Genomic DNA, 22,942 nt, shown 5'->3' with positions numbered 1-22,942 from the left:
AGGTGAAGCTTAAAAAGTAGGAAAATAGATGTATGAATCACACTGTTTATGCTGTGCAGGTACACCCCTCTGGACTATGCTCTGCTGGGGGGGCACAGTGAGGTGACTCAGTTCATGCTGGAGCATGGTGCTCTGTCCATAGCAGCTATCCAGGACATCGCTGCCGCCTCAATCCAGGCGGTCTACAAGGGCTACACTGTCCGCAAGGCCTTCAGGGAGAGAAAGCAGCTCCTCATGCGACACGAGCAACTGCGCAAGGATGCAGCCAAGTGAGAGACACATATAGGGTCATGCCAGAGTTATAGGTATAATGGTAAAGTGAAGGAATTGGCATAACTAGCTTTTATTAACCAGCGTTAACAGAGCCTAGCAGTGATCTCCTTATGGCATCTGACAGTGGACTCATGTCTGTGCTTGTTCTGCTAGGTTTCAGTGCAGCATTTGACACTGTTGACCACAATATTGTATACATGGGTTAGAATACACAGTATTAAAGAAATACACTGCAGGGGTTTCAATCATATCTGTCTGACGGACTCAAATTTGTTCATGTAGATGGGGAGTCTTCTTCAAACGCAAAGGTTATTGAGGGAGTTCCACAGGGTCCTGTGCTGGGACCAATACTGTTTATATTATTTCCCTTAGAAAGCATTATGAGAAAACATTACATATATTTTCATTGCTATGCAGATGATACCCAGCTATATTTGTCTATGAAGCCAGGTGACACACAGCAACTAGTTAAACTACAAGCATGTCTTAAAGACATAAAGATCTGACCTCTTCACTGGATGGTATAATCTTGCCTTGCAATAACACTTTGAGGAATCTTGGAGTTATTTTTGACCAAGATATGTCCTTCAGTGCGCATATTAAACATACAGGCTTTACTATTGGAATGTATTATTATCGGGCTGTCCTAAAACACCCTGAAAGGATGATCCAGAATGCTGCAGTGAGTGTACTTACATATTTTTCCCATGTTAGCTTCTTGAATCTTTCTACTCATATAATCAATCTGAAATATCAAGCCCCATAGGTATATGTTAAGGATACATGGAGCATGCATCTGCATACCTCTGTTGCATTTCTGTGAAAAGCTGAGGGACACCCAAGTTTATGAATATGATAAATCGAGAATGAGGTGACATAAGATTTTCAAATTGACATCATAGGTCGATCTCCTAAAACTCTTGGATGAGTTAAAATCCGAGTGAGCTTCACCTCAAACTCAGAGGAAAGGAAGTTTTTCCTCCCCTCCGTCGCCGAGTCCTTACTCATAGGGGCTCATCAGACTTCTCTCTCTAACATTGTAGGGTCTTTACCCTACAATATAAACAGGTGTCTGACTGAATTGAATTGAAAATATTATTTAGTGAACATTAACACATTTGGTTTGGTTAACATTTGGTTGCCCAGACAAACCCAGAACCACCACACACTTAAGCTGTAATCACTGATTACATGGCTTCATGGTGTTTATATTCATTAGAAGTTACTCACTGACATCCCTCTGTTTGTCTCACACTGTGTCTCGCAAATTACATTTACTTTGCCTTTGAAGCAGTCACACTCTCTCCATATCTATCTTTCTTTCTGTCAGCCCAGCACACACATACGTCTCCTCTCTGTCTGCCTCTTCCGACTCGTTCTTCTTCTGCCATTTGCTCACCAGTCTCATCTTTATTCTCTTAAACAACACTTTTGACAAGTAAATTTGTTTTCAGAGGGCACATTGACTTCAGGTTTTTATGGTAATCCAAGCAGGCAGTTTTATTTAGACATGCCTTTTAAGCAAAGCTTTTTTTCCACATATTACTAATGATAAGCTAATATCCTTATCAGATTATATTCAAGCTGTATAGAAGACGTCCAGGAATGTTCTTAAAAAAAGGTCCAGAGTTAGAAAATAACCAGAAACCTACAATACTGCCTGTACCAAATGACGAGGTTTCTTTTGCATTTTTTGCCTGGTTTTCTTTGTGTTTAGAAAGCGAGAAGAGGAACAGCGGAAGAGAGAAGCCGTGCAGCAAGTTTCAGGGGCCACAGCAGAGAAACGGAGGGTTTCACCCGTGAAAGCAGAGCAAGAAAAGCTGTCCTTAGTGAGCATTATAGAGGACTTATCCTTGAATGATTCGTCTGTGGAAACAAAGAAATCATCCAAAGCTGAACGCACTAAGAGCAAAGAGGAGAGACACAGAGGTACAAAAATACAGAAATCCTCAAATTTAGTCTGAAGTGTAAGTGTTAATGCGCTTACAAGTGAGGACACGCCTGTGCAATATCGCTTTAATAACTAACCATAATCACATCCCTTGTCTTTATTTTACCCTGTTAAAAAAAACAAACAAAGTGAATGTGAGTGCGAATGGTTGTCTCTGTCTATGTGTTAGCCCCAGAGGTGGGACCAAGTCATTGTTTTGCAAGTCTCAAGTAAGTCTCAAGTCTTTATCCTCAAGTCTCAAGTCAAGTCTCAAGTAATGTCAGGCAAGTCAGAGTCGAGTCTCAAGTCACTGGTGTAAAAGTCCGAGTCAAGTCACAAGTCTGAAACTTTGAATTTCAAGTCCTTTCGAGTCTTTAAAAAAAAAACAACGAAAAAATAATGTTGCAGTTATATGCTAAATGTAAATATTAGACCATGTAATTTTAAAATCTGTGTTTTTCTCAACACATGACAAAATAGTGAACTTAGAAAATATACACAAATTGTGAAATTGCACCTCTATAAAATGCAGCTCAATTAAACCTAGCTCCAAGAATAATTTTCACCGACAGTTCTGAGATAAGCTGCATGTTATTCTTGGATGCGGTTGTAGGACCGGCTTTAAAATCGCATGACAAAAATATACACATTAAAAAAAACTGTATCACCAACGTAGCCTGGACAACATTTGCTAGTTAGATGAAGTCAGCTATCTCATCTTAGCATATTTATATGCATATTTATAATCATACGGTTCTTGGAGTGAGTGCATACACTCATGAAGTTTAGTAACTTCAGGTCACTGCAACAAGCCCAGGTACAGTTTACCGACGGATGGGTACAGGACCTTGAACTGCACCGTGTAGAACGAAAGACCATCGTACGTATCATAAGTTTACCAGTCTCACAAATCGTCGTCATAAATACACATTCCTTAACCGTTTATTAATAGGACCTTTGAGCTCAACGGTAATTAATTAGTAGTGGAAATAATTTCTGGTAGCATCACAGAAATGTAGCAGTGACAACAATACTGTATGCTGTAATCGTACTGGGCAATTAGTGATACAAAAAACCTGTTTTATCCTGTGAATAAAAGTATATGTTTTTGTCAATGTACCATAATAACAGAAGCGAAACGCAATATTGTGTCAGGACAATTCACTATTTATGCACAATAAATAAAGGAGCATAGCGCGACCATTTCTGTTCAGCGCCAGACTTGCTTGTAACCTATATCACCAATTATGTTATGAAAATGACGTATTAACTACTAAAAAACACTGACCTTCGTGTAAATGCTTGGAGCAGACTAACCTGTGAGCTGGAGTGTTCTGGGATGTTATATTTGATCTTTGAATGGCTGCAATCCAGGCCATCCGTCGCGTCTTTGTTACTTCGGAAACATGGCTCGAACAATTTCTCTTCAACGACGTAATCCGATAACAACCGATCTCTTTACCCGTCGGCTTCCCGTGGCTGTCATGCGACCGGCTATTGCAGTTAATAATACAACGGCTTCTTGACATTTTTGTGTTTCTTTTTATCGCTGTATAACTGATTTTAATTGAAAGCCTGCGTGCGCTAGTACCGCTTGCCACGAGTTCCCAGAATCCTTTGCGGTTCTACCCGTGAATGACGTCACATTTTCAATCTCTATATAATATGCATGTTAGATTTTATATTTGGGGTAAAATATCAAGTCTTTTCAAGTAAACCGGTTCAAGTCCAATTCAAGTCCCAAGTCATTGGTGTAAAAGTCCAAGTCAAGTCACAAGTCTTAGAACATTTTTTCAAGTCAAGTCTAAAGTCATAAAATTAATGACTCGAGTCTGACTCGAGTCCAAGTCATGTGACTCGAGTCCACACCTCTGGTTAGCCCTGCGACGGACTGGCAACCTGTCCAGGGTGTACTCTGCCTCTCACCCTAGGACAGCTGGGATAGGCTCCAGCACCCCCCGCGACCCTAAAAAAGGATAAGCGTCAGTGGATGGATGGATGGATAGATAGATAAAAATATAAACCACACTGCAACAGAAGTCAGTAAAAGTGTTTTATCAGTACTTTGTAAGTCTGCCTTTCTTTTTGATGAGACACTGAATCCTCTTCAGAATGATGGATGTCACTGTTGCATACTTATTTGAGGATATATTCTGCCATTCTCCTGGGACGGTTTTTTCAGCTGGTCTTTGCGGAAAGGATTGTGCTCCTCTGCTTTTCACCTTCATACCTCAAATGTGTTCTGTTAGATTCAAGCCATGCAACACATTTGGCCAGTTTTTACTTTACTTTACACCGATTCTGCCAGTGTGCTTTGGATCTTTGTGATGCAGGAATATTTGGCTCATTTGTTTTGATAATTTTCTGTAATACTTGTTGCCATCATGGAGTCTGATATCATCAAACCACTGCCTTTGAGTTTCCCGCTCAGGTTTGCAGTGAACTTGCTGGACTCCATCGTAGACAGTCCTTTACACTGTCCAAGCTGTCAACAAAGCTTTGACTCCCTTGTGTCTGAATTACTTTCAAAGCTGTGCAGTAGCACGCTGTCTGTGGACAACCACTACACCACACTTCTGATTAGTGATCTTGTGGCTCGTTCTGTTCTTTTCTGCAGCTCAGTCTTTGCTGATTTTTAGTGGCTCACTTATCTTCCCGTGTCCTTTACCATCTTTTTGATGACAATCAGATTTTTTAATTTCACTAAAAAAATTATTTTGTATAATCATGATGCAAATATACAGATATGCACAGCACATCAGATCCAAAATGAGAGAAGTTCCAGTCTTCAAAGCTAATTTCATAAACTCATTCATGCAATTAACTAACTAGAAATCAGAGGTGGACTCAATTTAGTTGGTCAGCAGCCTGTATAGTCAGTTTAGTCTGGAGTATTTAACTCTGTGAAATAATGCATTTTGAATCATTGACTTTAAATTGATATTGCACAGAGGTGTACTTTTAAACACTAATTTTAAACACTTTTTAGGTGTTTAAAATGAACTTTTAATTGAGCAAATGCATTCATCTTGACTAAACAGTACAGACAGTGGTGTTTTATTCATTTACATGATCTTTATTTTTTAATTTCAACTCCACTCCAACCAGTTCACAAAAGCAGGTCCTCTAGAAGAGGTAAAGAAGCTGAACCGCATGATTGTCCTGAAGCTTTGGGCTGCAGTCATGTGAGCAGTGATGCTTCCCCCGATGCTCTGCAGACCACAAGGCTGACAGAACTTCTCTCCCCTTCCGGCTTCAGACCCACACCTCCCTCCATGCCCAAATTCAGGGAACGACTTTTGTCAAACTCACCCAGTCCTTCCACAGCGGTTTCCTCTGTGGACCAAACTGAGGCCGGTAGAAGAGACTGCATGCCTCTAAAAAAGAGTAATGCTCACATGAGCGTGCAGACTGCCCGGGCAATTACCAATGCCCACACCTCTCCACAAAAACACAGACGACATAAGGCGCGTACTTCAGAGAAGGCCACAACCAAAGACCAAACTCGCTCAGCCTCATTAAGAAGGAGTTCATCTGTAGATCACAAAAGCCCCCCAAGAAAGGCTCAATCTGCCGCACACGCACCAATGTCAACACGTGCACACAGGGAGTACAACAAGGAGCATCGCAGGAGGAGGAACGAGGCTGCACGCATCATCCAGCGTGCCTGGAGAAGGCGAGTTTACATTTTTCTCCTTGATCGTGTTTGTGTTTGTACCAGGAGGGTTGGGGGAGATTGGCAGCGCAGTATGATATCATAAGGCACACTTTATTGTCACCTTAGGGAAATTTTTTGTGGACTCAAGTGCCGTCACAGAAGCTGCCTTCACTAAGAGTCAGTAAACATTAAAAGAAAAGAGAAATTAATAAATAGATTTTAAAAAGGGGCCTATCACAACATTCAATACACACATTGCAGATAATCTTAAAAACTGTTATTTAAATGCTTGATCGATGCTGGGACAAATGAATTTTTTTGAAGCGATTCAGACCGCATTTAGCATTCAAAATTTTGGGGCAGTGCCATGTGGCACCCACATGTGCCCCCTTGTGAATACTTTCCCGCCCCCGTCTTTAGTCTGGATGCCATGAACAGTGGAGCAGTGGGGGGGAGAGCGTGGGAGAGGGTTGAGACAAGAAGACGTGGGACATAAAGGCTGTAATCTAGAAGTTTCATAGTATTTTAACAAGAGGCTAAAAGTTCAGCCGGGCTGCTCTAATAGCTACCAGAAGCCTCTCGTTGCTTTTCTCTCTGTCTTGCACACACTGCGTTTCTCTTAGTGGATGCCAGTCCACTGCAGGAGGCCCTCTGTTTCTCCTCAGCTTCACAGTTATATTGTATATATGTTGCCTATTAATTTCCTTGAGTAAACTGTTTACTTTGTTTACGCTTAGTGAGAATTAGTGCGAGGACTTGCCAGCTTTTAAAGCTTTGAACGCTGTTAGAGATGATTTTTATAGAACTGCGTGCATGTGTTTGTGTGGATGTGTGTTTGCAGGTTTTGTGCACGCAGACGGAGGGAGGTAAAAGCCCATGAAGAGGTGGAGTCCAGACATTCAAACTACACCCATAACAGGAAGAAGGTGGAAATCCGAGCTCAACCTGCTAAGCCAACACAGAGTAAGAGCTCTGTGCTCCAAAGCATCTACGGTAAGATCACCAGCATACTGCCCCAAAACTGTTTTTAGTTTCCCGAATCATTCTATTGCTTTATTTACACTCACCAGACACTTTATTAGGCACACCTGCTCATTAATGTAAATATCTAATCAGGCAATCACACACCTGCGATTCAGTGTATTTCGGCTTGTAGATGTGGTCAAGATGACCTGGTTAAGATGAAACTGATCATCAAAATACGGCAGAAAAATTATTTTCTACACTTCACAGGCTGGTCAAACTCTAAGGGCAAAATGAATGAAAAGCCTACTTTTCTATGGATCAGAGAGTTTTAATATCATTGTCACTTGATCAAAACTGTAAGTCAGAGAGGAAACGGTCAGGTAATGAGTGAGAAACAGTGGTGTTATTAAAGATGTTTAAGGAATTGAGCATCTGCCCGTCTTAATTAAAAGTGGTATTAAAAGCAGATGAAGCTACAAATCAAGGTGTATAGAACAGACCGTAAGCAATATCTTATAAACGTTGAATGACAGAAAGATCTTAGTGTTAAAGAAAATGTAGATCTTCTGGGATTTTCCCACACAATCATCTCTGAATGGACTGGAAAAAAAAAAGACATCCAGTGAGCAGCAGTTCTCTAGTTTGAAATCCCTTATTGATGCCAGAGGTCAGAGGAGTATGGAAGCCCGTTTCTGCCACTAAAAAAAAAAAAAAGTATCCAAAACTCTAAATTTCGAGTTATCTTTCTCAAAATTTTGACTTATTAATTTGAAATTTTGAGAAAAGTAGCTTGAAATGTTGACTTTTTTCAAAAGTTTGAGTTAATAATCAGTAATCTACATGAATGACGTAATTTCCTTGTTACCCGGAAGCGGAAGCCCTCAGCTACAAATGCTACAGTTAAGCTACCAGTATAACAGCCAGTCATGAATGCACAAATTGCTGATTATTTTCAGCGTAGCGTCACAAATGATGAAATGCTTGTGTTATGAGCTGAATCACATGGTGTTACTATCAGCAAACGTACTCTTGAAAGCGCCAGTTTGTTGCGATCCGGTTTTGAGTGTGCAGTCCACGTAGATTACTGATGGCAGAGATAACTCAAAATATCGAGTTACTTTTCTTAAAATTTCAAGTTAATAAGTCAAAATTTCAAGAAAATAAGTTGAAATTTTGAGTTAATAAGTCGATATTTCGAGTTATGGATACTTTTTTTTTTAGTGGCGGAAACGGGCTTCCATAGAGGAGAATGCCCAGAGGCAACAGTAACTCAGTTAACTACTCATTATAGTCAAGGTATGCAGAAGAGCACCTCTGAGCACACAACATGCCTGGTCCACTGAATCCTGGTTTCTGCTGTGACATTCAGATGGTAGGATCAGAATTTGGCATAAACAGCATGGAAGCACAGGTCCACCCTACCTCATATCACTGGTTCAAGCTGCTCTTGTTTGTGATGTGGGTGATATTTTCTTGACACACTTTGGACCCCTTAGTATCAAATGAGCATCATTTAAATGCTGCAGCTTACCTGAGTGTAGTTGCTGACTGTGTCCATCCCTTTATGACTTCTGATGGCTGCTTCCAGCAAGATAATCCACCGTGTCACAAAGACCAGACCATCTTAAACTGGTTTCTTGAACCAAATAGTAAGTTCACTGTACTCAGAAACCACTACAGTCACCACATCTCAATACAATAGAGCACCTTTGGGATGTGGTGGAACAGGAGAGTCACATCGTGGACACGTTTACAAGAACTGTGCCGTGCTGTCGTGTCAATATGGTCCGAAAATCTCTAAGAAATGTTTCCAGTTCAATCTTTGCCATAAAGAATTTCATAATATATTTCACATATATTTAATATATCTTTCTCTCACATCTATTTAAAAATGTGTGGTCGATCCTGTGACATTCCACTGAACTCTGAAAAAGGAGAAGCATGAAAACTGAGCAGAGCTATTTTAGACTAAACCTTTGAGAGCAATGCTGCACTTAATTGCTCTGGTAATGTAATATTGGATTAATCAGGATGATGGCTCACCGCTGAAATAATGACTTTTCAATTTCCAAACATTAAGTTTTAATGTTTCTAGTGGCTGAAAAGCTCAACAAATGCAACACTGTGACCTGTGAGTCTGCCTGAGTGCACACCAAAACACGAAAAACACTTTTTTGGGGAGGAGTGTTGTCATGCGAGCAAAGAGATGATAGGAAATGAGGATGCTGGGAAAGCACTCTTAACAGAAGCAGGCACCTTGCAGTTTGTAAACAAGCAATAATGGCCAAAAGACAGCCATGCTAATAAACATGTTATAGAAATTATCACCTGCAACTTTGCCACATTAGAAACAATGGATATCAAGTGTAGGAAAAGCAGCTTTAATTTTAACTCTAATAGTTGTAGATGAACTCTTGGTGTGCACTGACCCTTTGCAGTTTTAAAGCAGCTGGTGCACGCTGCAACTCCTGAGTTAAATATGCTTATTAGGAATGTTTTTAATTGGCTAAACCTTGAACTCGTGTTCGGTTAAGTTAGCAGAAAATAGTGGCTGAGAAATCAGTGAGTCGGATGTGCAGCATGAATTAAAGCTTTAGCATTTGAAGATTTTGTAAGATTAAAAGAAGAAGAAGTTACAAATCCAGCTGTGTAAGAAACACTGTAAGCGACCCGTGGAAATGTCTGGCTAATGCTTCAATCCACACGCCGGGACGGTATCAGCCTGGTTTCCCGCGTGGAAGCTCTGGTAAGGTTTCGCCCTCACAGACAGGCCTGACCTTCTTAACACATCACCAGGTGATGATGGGAGGACAGACAGAAGCCTTGCTGCGCCAAAACACAGAAGCCCGCACAGCCTCTCTGCTCACGGTCCGATCCGGTCTTCTGACGTTGTTTTCCCCTCCCCCTTCTCGCCTCTCCTCCCTCTCTACCTGACAGTGCTGGCACTGTGAAAAGTTCAGAGCTGTCAGGGGGAATGTCAGACGACTGCGTAGAGCTATCTGCTGAACACACACATTAACAACACCCCCCCTCCCAAACACACACACACACACACACACACGAGAGTCATTTTATTACTCCGTCTCTCGTATCTTGAAGTAGACAGATGTATGAACTGTGGACGCTATCACCTGCACGCTTAATTATTATAAACCATTTTTAAAAATAGCTTTCCAACACTCTTATATCTAAAAAATCTGTGTCAGAACAAGATCTTGTTTTCATCACAGATAAAAAAAAATGTATTACTTGTTTAATTTGCTAATATAAAAAACTTATGTGTTTAAATATTATTTTTAACGTCCCAGACAACAAGACTGGTAGTGGTTAATGTATTTCTCTCATACATGAAAGCTCCCCAGTTGAATTGTATGAGTGGACACAAACCCCGCCACAGAGTCCTAGAGCTGGTCTCAACCCTTAGATCTTGTAAAGGAAATTTGTAAAAATCTGTCCTGGAGTCACCTTAGAATAAGTGGGCAAGTGAAACTGCAAACCCCACCCTCCCTAAAGAGTGTACATATGAAAAGTGGAGTAGTAAGCATACAACAAGTGGAGCTCAGTGAGAAAAAAAACTAGATTCTGTCCTGGGCCACTGTGCCGCTCCCTGACCTGTCCTTTAAAACTATGACCTACAAGCCAATAAAATGGGGTTCCAAAGTGATTAACCTGTATTTGGCTGACTTCCAGGTATTTCTTGGAAGGAGTCTACGACTTGCGATTAAAAAAATTGAAACTTTTATGTTAGCCTGCAATTAAATAGGTGGTGATGGCTTTATATTGGTAGATAGTGGTTAGGTCTACTGAGAGCACGAAGGAAACCAAATATGTGAAAGCCTATGTCAAAACAGCGCCTTTCCCACTGCATAGTAGGAGCAATTGCCCTGGCCTATATTAGCAGGGGTCTTCACATTTACTCAGTTTTATGGGCAAGATGTAACAGGACCAAACCTGGCACATTCTCCCCTGTGAAGTGCTATTGGGGACAGTTGTCTTCTTAACAGTCATGTCTAGAGATGGACCGATCCGATATTACGTATCGGTATCGGTCCGATACTGACCTAAATTACTGGATCGGATATCGGAGAAAAATAAAAAATGTAATCCGATCCATTAAATATCACGAAAGCACCTCACAAAACTTGCAACACGCCGTAACTCACCTCAGAACGTTAGCACGTCGGAGCAGTATGCATCACCTGATAGAGCGGCTGTGGCATGCGGGACCTGTCGGTGGTCTGGATAGCATTTGGAGCTTCGCTAGCAACCCGGCATTTCATCTCCGACAAAGTTATCCCCGAGAGAAGTAAAGCAAGTGTGTAAGTCCATCTCTGAATGTTTGTAAAGCATTCCTGCGTTAAGCTTAACAAGCGACTGCCTCTCCTGCTGCTACTTCAATCATGAAACTGCTTAATGATCAGCTGATCGGCTTTTCTGTCGCGAGTCCGTCTCTCTTGTTTGTTTTTGGCCCACTTTGCACCAGAAAGAGGAAACCAGCGGCTGAACAACAGCAGCACGTTTAAGCTTGATAAGCTGTTGTTAGAATTTATTTAATATTACTTTCTACACCAGGATCTTTTTCTACGTAGCTGACGCTGGTAACTGTGCAGGGGCGGATCTAGCAAAGTTTAGCCAGGGGGGCCGATAGGTGGTGAAGAGGGAGCTGAGTGTAAAAGCGAAGCTCTCAATTTACCGGTCGATCTACGTCCCTACCCTCACCTATGGCCACGAGCTGTGGGTAGTGACCGAAAGAACGAGATCGCGGATACAAGCGGCAGAAATGAGCTTCCTCCGAAGGGTGGCTGGCCTCTCCCTTAGAGATAGGGTGAGAAGTTCGGCCATCCGGGAGGGGCTCAGAGTAGAGCAGCTGCTGCTCCACATCGAAAGGAGCCAGCTGAGGTGGTTCGGGCATCTGACAAGGATGCCCCCTGGGCGCCTCCTGGGTGAGGTGTTCCAGGCATGTCCCACCGGGAGGAGGCCCCGGGGCAGACCCAGGACATGCTGGAGAGATTATATCTCTCGGCTGGCCTGGGAACGCCTTGGTATTCCCCCGGATAAGCTGGAGGAGGTGGCTGGGGAGAGGGAGGTCTGGGCCTCTTTGCTTAGGCTGCTGCCCCCGCGACCCGGCCCCGGACAAAGCGGATGAAAATGGATGGATGGAATAGAAGTCAATTACTGTATATAGTGACTATTAAGTCTAATATATATACCCTAGTAAGCTATAGTACTTTTTTCCTTTGGGAAGGTACCATCTGTGCAGTCTGCAATTTTGTTGAAGAAAGATGTTGAATCTATTTAATATTTCTTGAAAAATAATTGATTTCTGTGCATTTTTTTTCACACTGCATCAAATTAAGGTTGATTACGTCGATTAAGCATCATGAGGTGGAGCGTGAGGGGTGGTTCCCTATTTTTTATTTATTTATTTTTGTTGTTGCTGGGAGTTGGAACCCTATTAGTTAGGTTGCTTAATATTTACGCTAAGTACTCTTTAAAATACCAGAATAGGGAGGATGGTGTAGGTTTAAGTTTATTAGATTGATCAGTATTGCTGAACTATGAAATATTTTTTTTTGCATACAGGTATAACAGAATAGCTTTAGTGTAGTTGTTGTTTTAAACTTGAGTATGAACTTATACAAAATGCAGCAAGATATTTAAAAAAACAGTTTTGTTGATTAAAAAACACTATATCGGATTCATATCGGTATCGGCAGATATCCAAATTTATGATATCGGTATCGGTATCGGACATAAAAAAGTGGTATCGTGCCATCTCTAGTCATGTCTGGCAATCTGGTAGTTAATATTTCTAAGCACAAAATACTAACTAAATCGCTATTTCTCTCATAGTGAAACACAAAATGAATGCTATGAAAGAGAGCTTCAGGTTATGTTTTTATCCCTGGTTCTCTGAGTAGCATGAGCGAGTGTCTCACCGAACCAACCTCTTTGCTAGGGAAGTGAGGAAGAGGTGGGCTTTTTTGAATTACATCTGACGCTATGTCAGCCTATTATATAGGAAGGCCTATATAACATGGGCATCATTTAGCTAACAGTAAAGGCTGTTGATCCAAATCGTGGCAAGCTGTGGCGAGTTGATCTGAGTAGGTTCTAATGGAAAAGGGGCTTATGTGTCCACCTAAAGGAGGACGGGGGGGTATGTACAGGACAAAAACATTTACTAGGCCCCAGCGAGATTTGAACTCGCGACCCCTGGTTTACAAGACCAGTGCTCTAACCACTGAGCTATAGGGCCTTTGCTGAAGTAACACCCATGGATACACTACATATAGACAATCAGACCATTGCACAAGCATGGGTGTGAACTGAACTTGATCAACCAGTTAAAGGAGTGCTCTTATAAGGGTGTTTTGTAAAATGCACCTTGGCAGCAGTGGCCCTGCTCATGGAAAAGGCTTTCGGTTAGTCACATATTCGACGACAGGCTGGTGGCAGCCCCCAACTACCAGGGGGTGGCTTGTCAGTGAAATGCTCTTATACACCACCCGGGGAATTTGGGCTTTCAGATAAACGTGGAAGAGAGTAGTCTAAGGAGCTTGGAAAGAAAAGCGTCTGGACTTCTTTAAGTTGCTTGAAGATGTTTCACCTCTCATCCAAATGGTGGAGAGTCCCAGATTTAAACCCAGTGGGTCCCCCAAAGAGGGACAAAGGACCCCCTGATGATCCTCTACCTAGTAAAAGAGAGTACATTGAGACCATCTACTTTCATAGGGCTCAGGTCTAGACTTCTCCGGGTGAGAGCATTTCTATCTTAAGGCCATACAGCCATCCCTAGCACAGTTTCACAGAGGCAACACACGTTAGCCTCAAACAGTGCAAGAGGCTGCTAGGCCTGATAGCTTAGCAGCTGTAGCTTCCTCTGTAGTGACGATGCCACTGGACATGAGACTTCACAGGTGGGAGCTTCTTCCCTGTGATGTACTACTGGGGACAGTTGTCTTCTTAACAGGCATGTCTGGCAATCCGGGAATTAGTATTTGTCCCCCTAGTGTGACACAAAATGCAAAACATAACCCCGGTTCTAAAGTAGTACTCGTCAGGCTAGGACTCCGCAGTCTATTTACACCTACAGACCAGTGGACACTCTTTCAATGATGAGGATGTACACATCCTGGACAGGTAGGAATGCTGGTTTGAACGGAGAGTCAAGGAGGCCACTTACTAGGGGTGCAACGATACACAAAATTCACGGTTCGGTTCGATACTTTGGTGTCACGGTTCGATATTTTTTCGATACAAAAAAAAAAGTTCATGCCTTTTTAACTTGTCATTTATTAAATTTTCACGGCACATTCCGCACCACATCTCTGTGCGTTCATCATTTGTTTGAAGCCAGCTCACCTCCTGCAACTACTTTTCCGAGAATACGTGCTTCTTTTGTGGTTCGGACTCCTTTTGACATTTCTTTGGAGGTGGAGGAACATCACAGTAATTGCTTAAAGGAGCTTCTTCGACATCTTTAAGAGTTCTAAACAAATGTCTGTCCTCCTCCTGAAAATCTTATGTACGCAAACACGCGTTGCAACTTCTTATCTTGTGCGCGTTTTTTATTTTGACAGCGAATGCGCACCTGCAGACCACTTATGTGCAGCCCTGGTTATTTAGCTTGTCATATTGCAGCCACAGAAATTCTTTGTCCATGAAACCATAAAGCTACACTTTCTTTTTGCCTTATAGTCTGATTTGTCATAACTTTTCCGTTTTGTGGTGAGCTTTTCTTTGGCTGTCACTTTGTTGTGTCCTCACCCGTTGCCTACCGGTGGTGGTCAGAGGGCCCGGTGGCGCCAATGTCCGGCTGCCTCGCCTCTGTCAGTGCGACAGTGCCCGACGGGCAGGGCAGAGATAGATTTTGGTAGCCCGACTGGAAAAATCGCTAGCCCCGGGACGTCGGGCTAGCGATTTTGCGAGCCCTGTATCTGATTGAGGAATCACTCATCTTTGGAAAAGAGTGTTTATTACAGAGAAATGGCTCTTTCCAAAATAAAAGCTATACTATACGCTTCTTCTGGGCTATAGTCTCAGCAGCATATTAAACATATCAGGTCCCCATAAGGAGAATCCTGTGCTAACGGCTGTCCAAATGACTCGGTTAAAGTTTGTAGCATGCGTGCTTGTTGTTTTTGTCTGCTTCCACTTGTCTTTGCACTAGGATGATGTCGGCGTAAATGTGCAGTCATATTCGTTGTGTTCCCACTAGTGCTGTCAGTGTAAAAAATCTCGTTGAAATGACGTTAACGCCACAACACGGCAAATCTCCGTTAACGAGCTACCGCAGATCGCCCCGTGCGTGGGGCTGGACAGCCAACACGTTAACGAGCTAACTGCCTAACTGCGCTAACACACTAGCTCCCACCCATGTAATTGAGCATTGCGTGGCACATCCAACATACTGTTTTACTTTAGTCCATGACGCGCTTACCTTCAGGGTCATACTTCACATGAAAACCAAAATAGTTCCAAACGCCAGATCTGAATGAGGGTGGGGGAGGTTCAATTTGCCATGTTGCAAGGAGAGCTTAACTTCTGTCTCGCTAGCTTGCCCTGCACTCAGTGAATCTGCATTCGACTCCTCCGCCTAGGCTGCACTGTCGAGCGCAGATCCACTGAGCGCTCAACACAGACAGCATCGTCAGACGGAAAGTTGATAAAATAAATTAAAATTTTTGTATTGTTCGATACATATGCGTACCGAACCGAAAGCACTGTATCGAACGGTTCAATATCGATACGAGTATCGTTGCACCCCTACCATTTACGTGAAAAGGGAAAGACCATCTCTGAATCAAGGAGGGGACCTAATGGTACGTCTTTTGCCATCTTAAAATGCTGTGATTGCAGCCATTCCCCAACTCTCTGTGAATGGTACTCATGGCCATTGATCTGTGGTCTTTGATCAACGAATTGGCTTTGAACTGGTTGTTGATCAATGGGCATGACAATTTGCATATTATTGATCAAGGAACTGACCTCACAGCCCATTGTTCATTCAGTGGGCTGGTTTCAGTTATTGTGCAATCTACTGTTTATAAGGTTGGGGAAACCTGCAGTCTACTGAGACTGAAAAAATCACTTGGATGAGTGACGAAACATTTCTCCCTCTGAAAACGCTACGTCCAGATGAACAGAATCAACCTTTTGAGATTTAATTACCTGGATGATTAAGAATGCATCAAGACTCTTTTTAAGGGAGTTTCTGTCCAGGCGATGTGTGCAGCTGCATCCTGGGCCTCACCTCACACATTTGCTAGATTTTACAGGCTAGATATAACAGCACCTAACCAGGCACATTCAGTCCTCAGTGCATGTTCTTCACAGCTGGGAGCTTCTTCCCTGTGAAGTACTACTGGGGACAGTTGTCTTCTAAACATGCATGTCTGGCAATCCGGGAGTTAGTATTTGTCCCCCTAGTGTGACACAAAATGAATGCTATGAAAGAGAACTTAAGGTTATGTCTATAACCCCGGTTCTATGAGTAGTATGAGCGAATGTTTCACCAGACCACCCTCTTTGCTAGGGAAGTGAGGAAAAGGTGGGCTTGTTTTGAATTACATCTGATGCTATGTCAGCCTATTATATAGGGAGGCCCTAGCCTCTCCTGACATGGGCGTCACTTAGCCAGCCTGTAAGGGTTCGGTGAGTGATTAGAGCATCTTGTTTATGAAACTCAAAACCACCATTTTTGAAACCGGAGAAAAATGGCTACAAAAATTAACGCTGTTGTCCCCAACTCTAACAAAAAGTCCCAGACCAAGCAACAGGTATAAAGTCACATCGACGTCCACCTTTGCTGTAGCGTTTGTTACGCATACCAAATACGTCATGGGATGCTCAGCCGAGTTGCTATAATGACAACAACGCACTTTCTGTGGTACTTGATTGTAATGGAAAACCAGTCGTTCCGAGTTGATCTGAGTAGGTTCTAAGGGAAAAGGGGCTTATGTGTCCACCTAGAGGAGGACCAAAACATTTACTAGGCCCCAGCGAGATTTGAACTCGCGACCCCTGGTTTACAAGACCAGTGCTCTAACCACTGAGCTATAGGGCCTTTGCTGACATAACACCCATGGATACACTACATAAAGACAACCGTAGCATAGCTCAAGTGTGGGTGTGCACTCTGAACTTGATCAAACAGTTAAAGGAGTGCATAGGGCTTTAGTATCCAACACTAGCTGCCTTGTGTTCAGAGACCATTCACATTGCATTGCTGGAAACCTTAATTTCACCCACACTTTACTGTGGGCCGTTTATTTCCACCTCCCCATATATCCCCACACAGAAAGTATCTAAGATTTGCTTTCCAGGAGATAGCATATGAGTTTGTGGTCCTGCCTTTTGGCCTCTCACAAGGGTGTTTGTAAAATGCACCGAGGCAGCAGTGGCCCAGCTCAGGGAAAAGGCTTTCGGGTAGCCACATACTTCAACGACTGGCTGGTGGCAGCCCCCAACTGCCATGGGGTGGCTTGTCACTCAAATGCTTTTATACACCCTAGCAATGTTTCGCAGAGGCAATACGAGTTATCCTAAAACTGTGCCAGATACTGCTAGGCCTGCTAGCTTCCTCTATAGTGACGATGCTACTGGACATGAGGCTTTCAGAGGTGGGTGGTCTTACAGGGACTAGACCTTCACTGTGATGGCCACCGTCATGTAAGAGTCTCCCTAGACTTTTTCCCCAGGATGGTTTCAGCCAAGAAGGTAAAAATTCTGTCCTTTAAGACAGCTCTATTGATTGTTTTAGCTTCAGCTAAGCTTGTAGGAAAAATCCATGCTCCCTCGGTGTAGAGGTTGTGCATTCAGTGCTCCCCTTATAATACGAAGGTCAGTATGCCACTCAACACCACCTTTTCCCCAAAAGTTATTTGGATATTTTCCCCTATGGAACTGCCGGCCTTTTACCTGCTGCCTTTCTCTTAAGAGGAGCAACAGTGGCTGCATACCTTGTTTCCAGTCTGTGCTCTGCGTATTCATATGGACAGAACCCAGAGTTTTAGACAAAGTGACCAGCTGTTTGTATCTTGCGCTAAACCACATATAGGAAAGCCTGTGCCTAAAGAGCGTCTTTCCCACTGATAGTTGGAGCAATTCCCCAGGCCTATTCTAGTAGGGGTCTTAAGCCTCCTGCTGGCCTGTGTGCACATTCCACTAAGGGTCTGGCAACCTCATGGACTCTCTTTAAGGCAGGGGTGTCCAACTCCAGGCCTCAAGGGCTGGTATCCTGCAAGTTTTAGATATCACCCTGGGTCAACACACCTGAATCAAATGATTAGTTCATTACCAGGCCTCTGGAGAACTTGAAGACATATTGAGGAGGTAATTTAGTCATTTAAATCAGCTGTGTTACATCAAGGATACATCTAAAGTCTGTAGGACACCGGCCCTTCAGGCCTGGAGTTGGACACCCCTGCTTTAAGGGATCCCAAAAGGTTGATTCTGTTCATCTGGACGTAGCGTTTTCAATGGGAGAAACGTTTCGTCACTCATCCAAGTGACTTCTTCAGTCTCAGCTGGCTGCAGGTTTCCCCAACCTTATAAACGGTACTTTGCACAATAACTGAAACCAGCCCGCTGAATGAACAATGAGATGTGAGGTCAGTTCCTTGATCATTAATATGCAAATTGTCATGACCATTGATCAACAACCACTGATCAAAGCCCACTGATCAAAGACCATTGATCAACTTACTTGTTTTGCATCGGAAACCATAGCAAAATACAGAGAGTGTCCCTAGCAGCCATAAGAGAGAAGGATGCCACACCGAGGATGTGGACAAGTAGGTGAAAGATTTGTCTGACATACAACTCACCCAAGCAGCGAAAATCATCCTTACAAAAAGGTTGAACTTTGCTGTTATGCTGAAACAAATCCACGAGTTGAACTGATCACAGCCACAGAAACAGAAATTTCAAACAACAATGTTGTAGATGTGGAAGCAGAGCAACCAGGGATGAAAGTTTAGGCCTGTCTCAGCAATGCAAATCCCCAAGCATCCAACATCAGGATGGAGGAGAGGAAGGCACTCACACCACTTAGTAATGACAACAACATAATCATCCTTCCGGCAGACAAGGGTAGGTGCACAGTCTTGCTAAATTCAGAAAGACTATCGTGAGAAAATGTTGTCACTGTTCAGTGACAAAAATACTTATGAGCCCCTGAAACGAGACCCAGGAAGTGGTTACAGGAAGAGGGTGATAGATTGTCTGAAGCAGTTAGAATAAGACAATGCTATTGACCGGACCTCATACCACAGGCTATACCCAGGGGAATCTACACCAAGTCTGTATGGTTTACCGAAGATACATAAACACGGTGTACCTTTAAGACCAATTGTCTGTATGATCAACTCGGTCACCTATAATATTTCTAAGTTTCTGGCTTCGATCCTCAACCCATTGGGGTAGGCAGCTCTGAACACCACACCCAGAACACCTTGGGTTTTGTTTAAAAGGTGAGAGATGACCATCTACACTGCAGACTTCTCTCACAACTTCACCCAGTACTTCTTGCAGAAATTCGCTGACGACTCTGCAATAGTTGACCTCATCACTGATGGGGACCACAAGGGTTACAGAGAACTGAGCCAAGGCTTTGTGAACTGGTGCCAGCAGAACTACCTCCAGATCAACACTAGAAAAACCAAGGAGCTGGTGGTAGACTTCCGCAGGCACAAACATCCTCCACTGCAACCACTAAACATCCAAGGTATGGACCTGTAGACAGCTACAGGTACCTTGGTGTTCATCTAAACAATAAACTGGACTGGACTCACAATTCAAATGCTCTCTACAGAAAAGGGAAGAGCAGGCTGTACCTGCTCAGGTCTTTTGGAGTGAAGGTCCCACTCCTGAAGACCTTCTAGGACTCTGTGTTTACCTCAGCCAACTTTTACAGTGTGGTCTGCTGGGGCAACAGGTTGGCCTTCTTAGACTGGGAGATTTCCATCAGTAATGGGGGACATTTAAAAGCTAATGTGTACTGTAAACCTGTGCATACGGATCAGTATTTAAGTTCTGACTCTCATCATCCACTGGAGCACAAACTGGGTGTCATCAGGACGCTACACCATAGAGCAAACACCATCCCTACAGACACAGCAGCCACGGAAGCAGAAGACCAGCAGGTCAAGAAGGCCCTGAGTAAATGTGGTTATCCCAGCTGGACATTTATCAGAAATCTTCAGGAGAGAAGGACAACTGATGCCTAAGCAAAAACACGTAGTGATCCCCTATGTTTCAGGAGTATCAGAACTGTTGCTACATTGCTACGTCCAGATGAACAGAATCAACCTTTTGAGATTTAATTACCTGGATGATTAAGAATGCATCAAGACTCTTTTTAAGGGAGTTTCTGTCCAGGCGATGTGTGCAGCTGCATCCTGGGCCTCACCTCACACATTTGCTAGATTTTACAGGCTAGATATAACAGCACCTAACCAGGCACATTCAGTCCTCAGTGCATGTTCTTCACAGCTGGGAGCTTCTTCCCTGTGAAGTACTACTGGGGACAGTTGTCTTCTAAACATGCATGTCTGGCAATCCGGGAGTTAGTATTTGTCCCCCTAGTGTGACACAAAATGAATGCTATGAAAGAGAACTTAAGGTTATGTCTATAACCCCGGTTCTATGAGTAGTATGAGCGAGTGTTTCACCAGACCACCCTCTTTGCTAGGGAAGTGAGGAAAAGGTGGGCTTGTTTTGAATTACATCTGATGCTATGTCAGCCTATTATATAGGGAGGCCCTAGCCTCTCCTGACATGGGCATCACTTAGCCAGCCTGTAAGGGCTCACAGACCGAGCAGCAGGTATACAGTGACCTCGACGTCCACCTTTGCTGTAGCGTTTGTTACGCATACCAATTACGTCATGGGATGCTCAGCCGAGTTGCTATAATGACAACAACGCACTTTCTGTGGTACTTGATTGTAATGAAAAACCAGTCGTTCCGAGTTGATCTGAGTAGGTTCTAATGGAAAAGGGGCTTATGTGTCCACCTAGAGGAGGACCAAAACATTTACTAGGCCCCAGTGAGATTTGAACTCGCGACCCCTGGTTTACAAGATCAGTGCGCTAACCACTGAGCTATAGGGCCTTTGCTGACATAACACCCATGGATACACTACATAAAGACAACCGTAGCATAGCTCAAGTGTGGGTGTGGACTCTGAACTTGATCAAACAGTTAAAGGAGTGCCCAGGGCTTTAGTATCCAACACTAGCTGCCTTGTGTTCAGAGACCATTCACATTGCATTGCTGGAAACCTTAATTTCACCCACACTTTACTGTGGGACGTTTTTTTCCACATCCTCATATATCCCCCCACACAGAAAGTATCTAAAATTTGCTTTCCAGGAGATAGCATATGAGTTTGTGGTCCTGCCTTTTGGCCTCTCACAAGGGTGTTTGTAAAATGCACCGAGGCAGCAGTGGCCCTGCTCGGGGAAAAGGCTTTCGGGTAGCCACATACTTCAACGACTGACTGGTGGCAGACCCCAACTGCCTCCAGTCAGTGTGGAAAAGAGCACGTTGAGACCAACTCAACGCACTACTTTCATAGGGCTCAGGTCTAGACGTCTCTGGGTGAGAGCATTTCTGTCCTCAAAGAGAACATTGGCCATACAGTCATCCCTAGCACTGTTTCGCAGAGGCAACCCAAGTTATCCTCAAACAGTCCCAGAGGCTGCTAGCTTCCTTTGTAGTGATGATGCCACTGAACATGGGACTTTCAGAAGTGGGTAGGATCACAGGGACTAGACCCTCACTGTGACGGCCACCATCATGTGAGAGTCTCTCCAGACTGTTCATTTGTGCTCCACGAGTGTAAGAAACAAGATTTCCTGTCTCAGATTGTTACCGTGGGGATGGTTTCAGCCAAGAAGGTAAAATTTCTGTGCTTGAAGACAGCTCTATTGATTATTTTAGCTTCAGCTACGTTTGTAGGAGAAATCCACGCTCTTTCAGTGTAGAGGTTGTGAAATGAGTTCTCCCCAAATAGGTATGCCACAGTGGCTGCATACCTTGTTTCCAGTCTGTGCTCTGCGTATCTATATGGACAGAACCCAGAGTTTTAGACAAAGTGACCAGCTGTTTGTAGCTTGCGCTAAACCACATATAGAAAAGCCTGTGCCTAAAGAGCGCCTTTTCCACTGGATAGTTGGAGCAATTTCCCTGGCCTATTCTAGTAGGGGTCTTAAGCCTCTTGCTGGCTTGTGTGCAGATTCCACTAAGGGTCTGGCAACCTTGGTCCTGTAAAAAAATATTTACAGGACCAAAAAGTTTGCTAGGCCCCAGTGAGATTTGAACTCACGACCCCTGGTTTACAAGACCAGTGCTCTAACCACTGAGCTATAGGGCCTTTGCTGAAGTAACACCCATGGATACACTACATAAAGACAACCGGACAACAGAACAAGCAAGGGTGTGAGCCCTGGACTAGATCAACCAGTTAAAGGAGCGCCCCAGGCTTTGGTATCCAACATCAACTACCTGTGTTCAGAAACCATTCACATTATGTAGCTGGACAGCTTAATTTCATCAGCTCTTTACTTTACTGCCCTTTAGGCAACTCAAAGTCCAGACGAGGGCGTTCATTTCGGGACTCTCAGTCTCAGCTGCTCTTGGACATCCCTCAACGCACCCAGAGCCAGTGTAAGTGCCTGTGCACACAAACACACCTTTATTTATCAAGTACAAGTTTCTACAAAAGTTATTAAATGCTTGTCTTTTTTAGTGAGCGGTATAGACTGTGTGCCTTTGACTGACACCATGAATCAAGCCAAGCTCTACTCTTACCACCTGAGACCACATAGCGCAGGACAGGGGACACGAGGCCGGGGAAAACATTGAAAAACCACACACACACACACACACACACACACACACACACACACACACACATCATGTTCTTTGATGTTTTCTCAGCTGGCTGATAGTCTTGCCTCTATAGAATTACTCTACGCATTGTTCACTCAATGTGCCAAGTTTTCTAAAATTAAGCCATATGACATCAGAGCCATGACCTCACAGGGTGGGGTTAAGTCTACAGAAAATGGTGTGTGTAAAAGATAACCTTTCATCCATTGTGGAAGG

The 22,942-nt window shown here is 43.4% G+C and overlaps 1 protein-coding gene and 4 non-coding genes across 5 annotated transcripts in view; 1 reads left to right on the top strand and 4 right to left on the bottom strand.

Moving 5' to 3' along the window:
* The window catches only part of invs (inversin), a 39,648-nt gene extending 16,875 nt beyond the window's left edge, over window positions 1–22,773 (top strand). The window contains exons 16-21 of the mRNA XM_085364923.1: window positions 60–269; window positions 1,991–2,202; window positions 5,312–5,879; window positions 6,703–6,854; window positions 22,415–22,501; window positions 22,584–22,773. Coding sequence (XP_085221049.1) covers window positions 60–269; window positions 1,991–2,202; window positions 5,312–5,879; window positions 6,703–6,854; window positions 22,415–22,501; window positions 22,584–22,699 — 1,345 coding nt within the window. The 3' untranslated portion in view covers window positions 22,700–22,773. The remainder of the gene's footprint in view (window positions 1–59; window positions 270–1,990; window positions 2,203–5,311; window positions 5,880–6,702; window positions 6,855–22,414; window positions 22,502–22,583) is intronic.
* On the bottom strand, window positions 13,014–13,086 carry trnat-ugu (transfer RNA threonine (anticodon UGU)). Its single transcript has one exon. It is a non-coding gene; the product is annotated as a tRNA-Thr (tRNA).
* trnat-ugu (transfer RNA threonine (anticodon UGU)) lies at window positions 16,824–16,896 on the bottom strand. The gene has a single exon. It is a non-coding gene; the product is annotated as a tRNA-Thr (tRNA).
* trnat-ugu (transfer RNA threonine (anticodon UGU)) lies at window positions 20,872–20,944 on the bottom strand. The gene has a single exon. It is a non-coding gene; the product is annotated as a tRNA-Thr (tRNA).
* Window positions 22,136–22,208, bottom strand: trnat-ugu (transfer RNA threonine (anticodon UGU)). Its single transcript has one exon. It is a non-coding gene; the product is annotated as a tRNA-Thr (tRNA).
* Window positions 22,774–22,942: the final 169 nt, after the last annotated feature.

Source organism: Diplotaxodon limnothrissa, linkage group LG11 (genome assembly GCF_057381915.1).
Source record: "Diplotaxodon limnothrissa isolate DT_005_m linkage group LG11, D_limnothrissa_male_GT1.1, whole genome shotgun sequence".
Taxonomy (NCBI): domain Eukaryota; kingdom Metazoa; phylum Chordata; class Actinopteri; order Cichliformes; family Cichlidae; genus Diplotaxodon; species Diplotaxodon limnothrissa.
Note: the sequence above shows the minus strand (reverse complement) of the source record. Positions and strands in the feature narration are given on the sequence as shown.